Consider the following 13584-nt stretch of genomic DNA (forward strand, 5'->3'; position numbering starts at 1 on the left):
GGATTTGTCCCATATCCTGGCCAATATTGTTTCCAACATAACAGCTCAGATGGTATTTATCTCATCCCACTTTGTGAGATCTTACAGTGCACAAATGACTTCTGTGAATACCCACAGCAGTGACCATATTCCAAAGTAATTCACTGTAGGTGAATAATTTTGAACAGTTTTTGAAAGATGTAATGAAGCATTACATAAATTCAAATTGGTATTTTTATATGTTCAAAGGTAATCGTTTGCCATTTACCTTTAAATGCACCGTCCCTTCCTTCTGTCAGTGATAGGCTGAGTGAGGTGTCACTGGGTTTGAGCTCTCTCCTCCACAGTTGCCCCTGTATATCCTGATCCATACTGAGCTCCTGGAGCTCCGACTGAGTAGCCAGCTTCTCTCGAGAGAGTTTCTTTTCTCCTTGTTTTCTATTTCCCCAGAATCTCATGCGACCCTTCAAAGGAGCTCTATGGGTAGAAATGAAATTCAGTTAACACATTCATTTTAATATGGATCATGCAGTTATTAAGACATACCATAAAAATCAATTATTTATTCTCATTCACAATTTCCAGCTTCCCCACTAGCTTTTATTTCTCATACGAATTTCTGATTGGAAAAAGCAGATTGTGCCTACAGTTCAAACACAGGAAGCACTCCAATTGGAGGCAACAAAAAAACACAAGGTGCTTCCATCAACCCCCTTAGCTTTTTGTAGGTACTTTTATATTAAAGCATTGCAAGTGACAGTAGGTGCAAGGGTCTCTTGCCATTAGCTGCACAGTGGGTTTTGAACTGTTTGGAAAACATCAGTCTATTATGTTAAGAAAGTAAATATCAGTGAAATAAACATAGGGAGCTTATCCTCATTTACAGTTGAACAGGGGAGTCAAGCATGACTGGCACCTGACTAGAAACTAATGTGGAACTCACTCTTCATAAAAGTAGGAAAAGCAGAAATGTAAAGCAATCTTATGCTTTTATGTGAAGTTCTGGGTTTTCTTGAAACACAACAGAATACCCATTATGCAGTTATAGTTGAATGGGAGCAAGTTTTAAAATGTATGCTTGCAAATTTAAAATGTAGCATATATTTACATATTTTTACTAACATTACTTTTAGAGGCATTAGTTTCTAATGCAAACTATTTATTGTGGCTGCAGTCTGAACATAGATATAGTAGCACACAATAATCCGTTCATCACTTTGACATCAAGTGCATGTGTTTGTGTAGGTTTTGTGTGGGTGAGACAGGTGGCCATGGGAGGTAATTTAGCATGTGCTCTGAAAACTGCAGGTGTTCCAAAACCTAGTTCATATTAATATACATACAAAATAGAGATTGAAAGAACAAATCAGTCAATACAATAGTTTAAAAGTACATATTTTGGTTTTAAACTTTCTTCCCTTGGCTACTTTTGGCACAGTGCAGTTCTTTGAGCACCAGCAACTCTGTCAGCTCATCCAGGTTGCTGTTTTCCTAAGTGAACCTAGGCAGCAAGCTACACACTCAGTCAATTTAAATCCCATCAGCACCCAACATACACAGATAAACACTTTTCAGCATGGGTCACTGAATAGAGATAAGCTGCAGGAACTCTTGCTAATTGTTCTCGTATTCAGCCCACCCATGGTGCTGACACGAGCTGTAGCACCCCCAAATCTGCTCAACTGGGATTAGCACAGACCTGTTATAAAAGGTCTCATCTCTTGTTACCTGCCATCTGGAATATTACTCTCCTGAACAGGGTCCAATTTGCCCAGTTCATCTTGAGACTGTGCCTTGTGCAATTTCCTTTGGTCTTCATTTCGTGTAGACTGCATCTGCAAGACAGAGTTTAAGCTAGCACCATCAAGATCATCGTGAATCCACACCTAACTGTTGAGCTGATGGCTCATTGACACAATAGTCTAGAAAACCTATTTATGGAGAAGATTACAACTTTTTTAGTAGACTAACTGGCTAATAGCTTGAACAGTCAATAAAACCGTGAGGCAACAGTATTTAATTGCATTGCCGCTACAAGGCTATTATATGTACAGCCAACTACAGGATTTTTACATTCAAATGTATTTTGTTCACTTAAATAAAAGTAACTGGATTATAATTCAAAAAGAATGAATATGATCTCAACCAAAGGTTCTATTTTCAACAATGACTGTTCAATTGCAACACTGAAACATCATTCTATGAGAAGGAAGGATTAAAGATCATACAAGGCAGGCAGTAGAATGTAAATCTGAAATAGGAACATTAACTCAGAGTTTAATTAATTATTCATCCAGTAGCGCTATTATTAAATACTTTCTAAACAAGCAATAAGGGCTTGTCTCAGCTGTTCAGTTATGATGAACTGTGCACCAGATAAGTGGAATAAAGCTTCCAGCAATACTTCTGTTGTGTTTTTGCTTGGATTCTATGACGTCCATGATTTCTATGCTAATAGCAATTTTTGGCCCAACCACAACAATGTCTTAGATATGCACATAATAGATCAGAGATCAATTACATTGCAAGCCACTCTTCCTTATGGAATTTTACCATGCACAAAATAGCTATTGCTGCTGCCCAGTTCACAGTCACTATATTGAAAGGTATCCTGAGATTCTTCTTATATGTAATAAACTACTGAACTGGAGTGGGACCAACATCCTTGCGGGGAGGTTTGCTAGTGCTGTTGGGGAGGGTTTAAACTAACTTGAAAGGGGGATGGGATCCTGAGAGGAGGTTCGGCAGGGGGAGATGCACAGGCAAAATTAGAAGAGAGAGCAAGTGAGTCTGGACGGCATAGAAATTATAGGCCAGTTAAGGCACAAGGGAGTCTGGCAAGGTTGGAGGGTATTTATTTTAATGCAAGGAATCTGACGAATAAGGCAGATGAGTTGAGGGCACAAATTCACATATGGAGGTATGATGTCATTGCTGTCACAGAGACATGGTTGAGAGAGGGGCAGGATTGGCAATTCAATATTCCAGGATATAGGGTCTTCAGGCGAGGCAGGGAGGGAGGTAAAAGAGGAGGGAGTGTTGCAATATTGATCAAGGAATCAATTACAGCAGTAAGGATGGATGACATCTTAGAAGGTTCCTCAAAAGAAACCATTTGGGTAGAACTTAAAAACAAAAAATGAGCAATCACATTACTGGGAGTATACTCTAGGCCTCCAAACAGTCAGAGAGAAATAGAAGAGCAGATATGTAGGTAACTTTCAGAGAAGTGTAAAAATAATAGGATAGTAAATAGTGGGGGATTTCAACCTCCCCAACATTAACTGGGCTAGTCATAGTGTGTTAGGTTTAGAGGGAGTGGAATTCTTAAAATGCATCCAGGAGAGCTTTTTAACCCAGTACATAGAAGGTCCTACAAGAGAGAGGGTGATGCTGGACTTAATTCTAGGAAATGAAGCTGGACAAGTGGTAGAGGTTTCAGCGGGGGAGCATTTTGCAGATAGTGATCATAACTTCCTTAGATTCAAGGTTGTTATGGAAAAGGTCAAGGATGGGATAGAAATCAGAGTTCTAAATTAGGGAAGGCCGATTTTAATAAGATCAGATATGACTTGGCCAGAGTGGACTGGGAGCAGCTACTTTTAGGTAAATCTGCACCAGAGCAGCGGGACTCTTTCAAGAAGGAAATAGGGAGAGTACAGGGCCAACATATTCCAGTAAAGACAAAGGGTGGGACCAGCAAATCCAGAGAACCCTGGATGTCGAAGGATATACAGGATTGGATAAAGGGAAAAGGGGAGGCTTATGGCAGATACCGAGGGCTCAAAACAGCGGTAGCCCTAGGGGAGTATAGGGTGTATAGGGAGGAGCTTAAAAAGGAAATTAGGAGAGCAAAAAGGGGGCATGAATAAACATTGGCAGGTAAAATAAAGGAAAATCCAAAGTTATTTTACAAGTACATTAAGAGTAAGAGGATAACTAGGGAAAGATTAGGACCCATTAAGAACCATAGTGGTAATTTGTGTGTGAAGCCGGAAGACGTAGGTAGGGTTCTAAATGAATACTTTGTGTTGGTGTTCACAAGTGAGAGGGATGATGTGGGTATGGAAATCAGGCAGAAGGGCTGTGATATAATTAAGCAAATTAGCATATAAAGGGAGGAGGTTCTAAGTGGTCTGGCAGGCTTAAAAGTAGATAAATCTTCAGGCCTGGATGAAATGTATCCCACACCACTGAGTGAGGCAAGGGAGGAGATAGCAGGGGCGTTGGCAATAATTTTCAATACCTCTCTGGCCACAGGAGAGGTGCCAGGGGACTGGACGACAGCCAATGTGGTACCGTTATTGAAGAAGGGAGGAAGGGATAAACCAGGGAACTACAGGCCAGTCAGTCTAACCTCAGTGGCGGGGAAACTATTGGAAGCAATTCTGAGGGACAGAATTAATCTAAACTTGGAGAGGCAGGGATTAATCATGGACAGTCAGCATGGTTTTGTTAAGGGGAGGTCATGTCTGACCAATTTGATTGAATTTTTCGAAGCGGTGACCAGGTGTGTAGATGAGGGCAGTGCATTTGACGTGGTCTACTTGGACTTCAGCAAGGCTTTTGATAAGGTCCTGCATAGGAGACTAATAACGAAGGTAAGAGCCCATGGGATCCAAGGCAATTTGATAAATTGGATCCGTGGCAAGAAGCAGAGGGTGATGGTTGAGGGTGTTTATGTGACTGGATGCCTGTGTCCAGTGGGGTTCCACAGGGATCAGTGTTGGGTCCCTTGCTGTTTGTGGTATATATAAACGATTTAGAATTGAATGTAGGAGGGTTGACCGGTGCAGATTCGATGGGCCAAAGGGCCTTTTTCTGTGCTGTAGACCTCTATGACTCTACTGTATGATTGCAAGTGCATTCAGATCTTTCCTTCATATTTAGAGGAGATTTCTCTTGTCATCAAATCTGTTGATAATATTGACATGTGCAATGTAGGTGAGACTAACAAGTATTCAACAGAATTTGGTCAAAATAAGTAAACCAGCTAAGGAATTATACATAGAACTTAATGTTGAAAAATTAAGCTGACAGATGGAATCTACTATGTATACACATTTCATCAGTTAACACAAGACTCGGTTAAAAAAAACTACTCAAGTGTTGGAAATCACTTTAAGGTCATTTGGCTATAAATTAAAAGCAGTTACTTTAATCATGTGTAACTTGTAACAGGGTCACATGTAAAACATAGCAAGTAGCTTCCGTTCAAAAGGACATCACTACATCAGACAGAATCAGAAAAGTACAATTAAGGTGAACACAGCATGTAGAAAATTAGCAATGCCGGACAAACACAGGTCTAAGATTCCTGATTCAAGTGTCATTTTTTTCAAATATTAAGTTAATAGAACTTACCCTTTGCTCCTAATGTACAGCTCATATGGTTAATTTCTTGTTTCTTCAGAACACACTTTAATCAACCTCTACATACATTGTAGATTTCCAAGTCAGTTGTTCACATTCATAATGTGTTCACAGCCTTCATTCATTAAATATTTGCACAATTATTTTAACATGCCTGAAAGCTCATAATGTCGGGGGTAACATATTGGCATTGATAGAAGATTGGCTAGTTAACAGGAAGCAGAGAGTAGGTACAAATGGGTCATTTTGTGGTTGGCAAAATGTAACAAGTGGTGCATCACAGGGATCAGTGCTGGGGCCTCAACTCTTGACAATTTATATAAATGATTTAGATGAAGGGGCCAAAGATAGAGTTGCCAAATTTGCTCATGACACAAAAATAGGTAGGAAAGTAAGTTGTGAAGAGGACATAAGGAGGCTACAAAAGAATAAAGATAGGTTAAGTGAGTGGGCAAAGACCTGGCAAATGGAATATAATGTGGGAAAATGTGAAATTGTCCATTTTGGTAGGAAGAATTAAAAAAAAGCACATTGTCTAAACGGAGAGAGATTGCAGAGCTCTGAAATGCAGAGGGATCTTGGGTGTCCTAGTCCTTGAATTGCAAAAGGTTAGAATGCAGGTACAACAAGTAATTACGAAGGTTAATAGAATGTTATTGTTTATTGCAAGGGGAATTGAATGCAAGAGTGGTGAGATTATGTTTCGGTTATACAGGGCATTGGTGAGAACACATCTGGAGTACTGTAAACAGTATTCATCTCCTTATTTAAGGAAGGATGTAAATGCATTGGAGGCAGTTCAGAGAAGGTTTTCTAGACAAATACATGGAATGGGCGGGTTTTCTTATGAGGAGAGACTGGACAGCCTAAGCTTGTATCCAGTGGAGTTTAGAAAAGTAAAAGGCGACTTGGAAACATAAGATCCTGAGGGGTCTTGACAGGGTGGATGTGGAAAGGGTGTTTCCTCTTGTGGGAGAATCTGGAACTAGGGGTCACTGTTTAAAAGTAACGGTCACCTACTTAAGACAGAAATGAGAAGAAATGTTCTCTCATTGAGGGTCGTGAGTCTTTGGAACTCTCTTCCACAAAAGGTGGTGGAGGCAGAGTCTTTGAATATTTTTAAAGCAGAGGTAGATAGATTCTTGATAAGCAAGGGGGTGAAAGGTTATCGGGGTAGGCAGGAATGTGAAGCTGAGGTTAAAATTAGATCAGCCATATTCTTATTGAATGAGAGCAGGCTTGAAGAGCCGAGTGGCCTACTCCTGCTCCTAATTTATATGTTCGTATGTATGTTCCTATAATTTCTTTGCTGCCTCAAGCTACTACTATTCAATGATGTTATCTTAATGCAATAATCTGGCAAAGACCTGTACTAACTAGTTCAGTTCCAAGACTTTATATGCCTTCAAACCTTAACAGCAAAGTTCCTGTCTTACTTGCAGCACTTGTTCTTTTGACAATTACATTATTGAGTCACATTGTATGCTGAGCAAAGTCATCTTATTCTCAAACCTTCCACACCATTCTTCTTCATCAGGTCCAACTGGAAAGATTGAGAAAATTTTACACTCTTTGAAGTTATGAAAGAAGGCAACTAGGGAAATGTTTAAAATTCTTACAGAATCAAAAGGCAGGTTTAGTCATCAATGGAAGACAAGTTATGGTTAAACCATATGTTCCTTTTGACAAAAGCATCAGAATGCCCCTTTACCGGAAATACTGCAGCATTGAGACTGAAAACTTACTCAAAAAGAAAAATAATTCAAACTTTTCCTCTTCTTGAGTATAGACTTTTCTATTCTTCCCTCTCATTTTACAGTAGAAATATGTCAAATCCAATTACTGACTTGAAAAAGAATTAAGGATTGGCAGCTGAGCCCAGAGAAGGTGGTGGCCTAATGGTATTGTCATTGGACTGGTAATCTATGGACCCAAGTTCGAATCCGGAATTTGAATTCAATAAATATCTGGAATTAAAAGTCCAATGATAACCATTAAACCATTGTCAATTGTCATAAAAACCCATCTGATATATTAATGTCCTTTAGGGAAGGAAATCTGCTGTTCTCACCTGGTCTGGCCTACATGTGACTCCAGACCCAAAGAAATGTGGATGACTCTTAAAAATGCCCTCTGAACAAGGGTAATTAGGGATGGGCTATAAATACTGGCCTAGCCAGCAATGTTCACATCCCGCTAACGAATAAAAAAAAATGATTATCTGAGTTGGAAATGACTTACACAGAGAAAAGGCATCATGCACTGAAACTCTTCTTCACTTAAAACTGTAATTTGTCTCCATTTGCACTAATATTGAACGTTGGGGAGAGAAAGTTATAAGAGAAGCATGCTGCTCTAGCATGGTTACCACAAATCAAGCTTCTAGCTCTTGAAAGGATTGTGTCTGTGACTTTCCCAAGTTTGATAATGGGGCTACTTTATGTGTTTGTGATGTTAACAGGTGAGGAAAAAATCAATTTTACTAATGGCAACATAATGCAAAAACCCAATTTCCACACCATTGGCTCTCAGGTTCTTCATTAATGGTTGAAGAATCTTGCACTGCTGCAAATGAGGCCAACTGACATTATAGAGAAAAGCTAAAGCTGCAAAATGAATTTTATTGAACAAGTTATGCAAACATATTACCAACATGTGTTAAGGTGATCTCAAAGTAAAACTCATTTCTGGATTCTGAATCTACATGGCAGCAGAGAGGAATTAATATTTTCTAAGAATGTGCACTCAAAACTAATCAAAACATTTAACTCATTTAAGTCAACATTTAACATAGTGAAGCAAAGCACTGATCTCCTGAGCTTATGGCCAATAGTGTCAGTACCCCAGTCCTGGGGTACTGAAATACTTCCATGAATAGGTATACACCAACCAGCATGGTAGAGAGGCGCACACAGCAATAATGTGTTAAATTTCATTTCAGGTCTGCACTGAGTTAGCTGACCTCAGCATGGGTGGATGTGCCACAGCAGGCATCAGTGTCCTTGAGCTACAGAGGGAAAAGACCAACCAAGACTGCAGCGTCACATCATTCCAGTGGCTCTTACTGGTGTGCAGTGCGTTGTGGGCTGTGTGGATGTGTTATATACACCAACTTTAGTGCTGCTGGGATTAATTTCTTCATCATTCTCAGGCTCAGATAATTACCATAATATTCAGAATGAAGTCTTGGCTGGAGCAAAATTAAGTCTCAACACTTAAATTTTCAATCTTTTTTAAAAAAGTAAGTAACTGTTAAAATTCTTCCAGGCAAGCATCTAATATCTCATTCCACTTAGATAAAACATTCACAGATTGAGAAATCTCACTGACTGAACAAAGGACAAATAGTAGACACCCTGCACAAGGTGATGCGATAAAAGACACAATTGATGCATGTACAGCCCTGCAGGTGGCACTGTCTCATTAGGATTAGCTCAAGACAGGTCTAAACACAGGCTCTGTCACACAGCTATTGGGATATTAGCATTCGGCTGTCAAGAAGAGAAAAATCAGATTCAAGTTTTTTGAATGGAAAGTCAGACATTGGCTTCGTAGCAACTAAAATCCACTGAAATTGAAGTATGAGCAGCACATAATAATGACTAGAGTAATTAGCCAGGATCGATCTTTAAATATATACATAGAAGTAACCTTGATCAGTATCAGTCCAGCCACACATCTGCAGGTTGGCCAACCTCACTGTGCAAGATCTTCCTAAATAATCATGGTAGCTCACAAAATATAATCGTTAGTGCAACCGCAACACCTTGTAAGAAATCACTTTACAACCTCTGGGTTGCAAATTAAAAATGCAGCTAGAAGAATATCTACACAAGAAACTATGTATACAATTAACGGAGGTGCATAAACTAATGTTGACACTTCAAACATACTCAAGTTAAAATTGAAATTCACAGTATTCTTTTTCGCTAGTTTGTAAGTGCACACCAAAATTAAATCAGCAGGGGGGGGAAAAAGTAGTGGCGTTTAGCTGATAGCTAGCTACCTGCCGTGCTGTTAATAAAACCCACAAGTTAGAATATAGATTGAGATTCAGGTGTTAAAAGTGAAAAAGAGGGAAAACAGCTGTGCAAGTATAAACCAAACATCACAGTTAGCTAAGCTATGGCATGCAGTAATTTGCTAAATCAAGTCCACTATAAGTAGGAAATGAATACCGTGTTGGCTGGCACAGTCAGGGAAGTAGTAAAGGCTAGTGAAAAAGATTGGCTTAGTAATAGAATGGCCCATACGCAGTCCAGAAACAGTGTGACCAGATCTCCTAGAGTTTAACAGAGGATTTCCAGTGTAGGACAGTGGTGGTCTAAGCCCCAAACATATGGTTGTTTTAAAAGGAAACACTCAAACACATCTTTACTCAATACTCTCTTAATTAATGGAGCTGTCTTCAATTTTTATATCTTATTTTCCTCTCCTGAATGCCTTGTTGGGGAAAGGTTCCATGGAGTTGTGGCAGTACTCCTGTGACTTATGGAGAGTCTGGACAGCTACCTTTGACCCATACCTAACCAGTAGGGGTCATCGCAATTAAGTTTATTCCAACCCTGAGCACATTTTCTAGAAAGGTCAAAGGCAGAAAATGGGTAACTTTTTCTTCATCCCAGTTTTAACTCCCAATCTATATTCAATTACTGCTTTAGATGGGACGTTACAACTGACCTCAGCATCCTCAACTAATAGCACCAATGGAACTCTACTGCCAGAAAGATGAGGACAGTAGAAGGAACATGTAGATATATTTTTATGCAAGCTTGCACTGCTGAATTTGCAAAATCTATTGAATTCAAAAGTGACTGATTCTCTCTCATCGGAATAAACTGAACAAATATTGTGTGGGTGACAACTACTAGTTATCGAGGTGGTACAGAAATCGATAAAATGACCCCAGAACATGAGGCATTTTGCAGAGAAACCAGGTCACCACTGGTCATTTGGTTATTGAATTCAATAATCTCTGATAAAAAGGCAGGGAAGTCTGCAGCTCATTATTTTTAAAAACCTTACCCCATAGTTACAATACAGCTGACAGGGAAATGCATATTATGTCTTAATTTGTTAAAATGTAACCAATACTTTAACTTGTTAAGTATTGCCATTGTCAATATTCCATATACAAGAAACAAATTGGATAAGCTTTATTGGAGTAAGGTGGGTATCATTGTCTATGACCCTTGTTTACAGCCACAAAACCAACTGTGAAATGGATGCAGTAATTTATAGAAAGGTACGTGCTTGTGCATTGAGTGTTACCTTCTAAAATCTGAAAGGTGGGGGATGTTAAGCAGTTCCAGATGTCAGTATTGATTTCTACCCCACATTTAAGGGTTAGCAAAGAGATGTTCCCAGGTTTGACTTGCACCCAACTGGCCATGTTTTATTTACCATTTCTGAGTCACTGTAACAGGCCTGTCCGGCACTGTCCTTGGGTCTCAGCTCGGGCCTAGGTTGGTCGGGGGAGAGAGGGGGCTCAACGGAGGGGTCATCATACTCATCTTCCTCAGACTCTCCCTCCCATTCGGCGTAAGAGCCTCTAGTCAAGAAATCTGAGCGGGTCCGCGCCATGCGGGCTTTCTTTTTGTGCGCTGGTCTTGCAACCTGATTAACCGAATAACATACACACAAAAAAATCAAAACACATGTAACTAAAATAAAAATGTCCAAATGACAAGTTGGATCAGCCTGAGCCCTAAAAAAGGCTATATCAGACCAACAAACTATCGGCACCTACAGAAGCACAGCTAGAAAAACAATGCAATGATAAAAAGGCAAAGTTGGATATAGGAATAAAGAGCAAGACAGGAAAAATTTCAAGAGGTCAATGCTTTTCAAATATTTAACAAAAATGTACTAAGATCCTTGTGAAATGAGCCATCATGCTGGTGTAACACCAAGCTGTACAGAAGGTTTCAAGCTTGATAGCCAGTCACTGCTGAATTAGTGAGGGTTCCTGCCCCTGCACACTATCCAGTGGCTCCTGCTGCAAAGTGCAAGTTTGAATGCCAGATGAGAACAAGATTGTGCTTAGATGTGATGTTCTCACAGTCAAATCGACTGCAAACCACCAATGCCCAGCTTACTCATGAAAAACAGCCACTTGGATCAGATACTGGAGAGTGACTGAAATGTATGGAATTGTAACCTGGAACAATTAACATATTCTGGGGGAAATGAAAAATTTAATTAAAAAAATGGAAGATAAAGATATTTATGCTCATAAAATTTTTGTAAAGCGCAAACTCTGCTTGCATACTGCAAATGTCAACTGGAAGCTGTGGATTTGTTAGTTTCCACAGCTGGATGTAGTACAAGATTTGCCTTAAACAAGCCTCTTTCACCACAAGCTCATGCTCTCTTAAGAAACTACTTCACTGCTGTCTCTGCTCACTGGTCTCCCTCACAAACTGCTAAGGAAACAGGATTAAATTGCTTACATCAGTTACTTTTAACAGTGAAGTTTTCACCATCCTTTCCCTGAAAGCTTGTTCTTCTTTGGAAAGTTCACTTTTTTCCAGATTCACTGAATCCTTGTCAAACCTGTAAAATGCAGTAGTAAATAATAAGCAATATTCAACCATGTCAATGGCAGGTTTTCCAAGATTTAATAACATAACTAAGTCCACTGGGGTTCCTCAATGAGCTGGTGGGTAAATATATTGAACATTGTAAAACTGAACCATACAGGCCCAGAATCAATTTCTACCATGTGTAGGTTGCAGTAGAGTTTGGGCGCTACAATTGTCGCTCTTGTCCCTGTGTTAGATTTGGGTGGGGGGAGGGATGGGTGGGTTGGAAGAGGGAGGAGGTAGAGAAGTCAGGCTTCCTGTTCCTGACCTCTATCCAGCCCATCTAGCTCATGCGTTGCATCAAACTGAGCAGATAACTGAGTGGCAATGTCAAAAGGTTCCATATATTCACAAAGGACGTTAAATTGAAACCTGTCTGCCCTCCAAGGTAATTGTAAAAAATCCCATAGCAATAGTCAAAGAACAGTGGGGAAGTTCGACCGCTGTCCTGGCTATTATTTATCCTTCATCAATATCAGTAACAACCAATTATCTCATTCTATAGCCATGGTTCAAGAAGGCAGCTCACCACCACCTTCGCAAGGGCAACTAGGGACGGGTAATAAATGCTGGCCCAGCCAGCGAAGCCCACATCCCGTGAATGAATAAATTAAAATACGTGTTGGTTGTGGGAACTTTCTGCTGCAGCTCCCTACATTACAACAGTGACTAGACTTTGCCTTCTCAAGGGCAACTAGGGATGGACAATAAAGGCTAGCCTAGTGAGCAATGCCCACATCCTGTGAAAGAATAAAAAACGGTACTTCGGCAGCTGTGAAATGGTTTTGTACACCCTGACATCTTGAAAGGTACTCTATAACTGCATTGGACAAAAACATAGTTAAGCTTGGTTGTAATGCTGACACAGTTGATTCTCTAGGCTCATGTGAAAGAAGACCACTTTGACATGGTATCAGAGGGCTGCCTGTACCCTTACAACTGAAAGATCAGGACAAGGTTTCACTGACTCCAGGACAACACTCACCTCCACGCTGAGAATGCCTTCACAAGGCACCCTCCCATGTCCAGTAACTGCTAAGCCAACATCTCACAGTTATGCAGCACAGAAGGAAAATCCCACAAAGACATTCGGAACAAGGAATTAAATGTTAAATAGCACTCTTACCTCTCTTATGCTGAAAAATAGTTCATTAAGCAATACTTCTACAATAATTACCACTTAACAATTTACTCCATAAATTGAACCTCGAAATTTGTCACCACAGCAGTTGAAAGTGAGTAGTGACTTAGAATGCCCAAAACTTGAAGAAAACTATTAGCAAGGAATGGATCGTCCCTAGTTAATAGTACGAATGTCAGGCTGCTTTCTGTTAGTTGAGCTCTGAACAATCTGAATGCCCAGGACAATCTACACATCTTTGGACACTGCAACCTGCCCTCAAGCAGCCTAACTGCCATAGGTAAACTGGCATCTTCTTCTCTTAGTCAGTTTCCACTTAAATGAGCTATTAGAAAATGGTACTGTGATATTAAGAATTGTCAGTCACAAGGAACCACAAAAGGGTAAAAACCCTTAAGATACCATTTCAGAAATGCAATCAGTTTAAATCTGAATGAACCAAAGCCCATGAAGCTTTTTGCAGACTCAAACCCCTAATTAGCTATCAATGAATTACAAACACTTTGG

General features: G+C 39.9%; 1 protein-coding gene across 5 annotated transcripts in view; it reads right to left on the bottom strand.

The window, feature by feature from the left end:
* The window catches only part of myo9aa (myosin IXAa), a 289869-nt gene that overhangs the window by 37201 nt on the left and 239084 nt on the right, over window positions 1–13584 (bottom strand). For 4 of the 5 annotated variants that reach the window (XM_041178287.1, XM_041178288.1, XM_041178285.1 and 1 more), the window contains 4 exons: window positions 11805–11907; window positions 10756–10968; window positions 1708–1814; window positions 248–456 (listed from right to left, as the gene is read on the bottom strand). In XM_041178287.1, the coding sequence (XP_041034221.1) occupies window positions 248–456; window positions 1708–1814; window positions 10756–10968; window positions 11805–11907 (632 nt within the window). The remainder of the gene's footprint in view (window positions 1–247; window positions 457–1707; window positions 1815–10755; window positions 10969–11804; window positions 11908–13584) is intronic. The other variant, XM_041178289.1, reaches the window with a different exon arrangement.

This window comes from Carcharodon carcharias, chromosome 32 (genome assembly GCF_017639515.1).
Source record: "Carcharodon carcharias isolate sCarCar2 chromosome 32, sCarCar2.pri, whole genome shotgun sequence".
NCBI lineage: Eukaryota > Metazoa > Chordata > Chondrichthyes > Lamniformes > Lamnidae > Carcharodon > Carcharodon carcharias.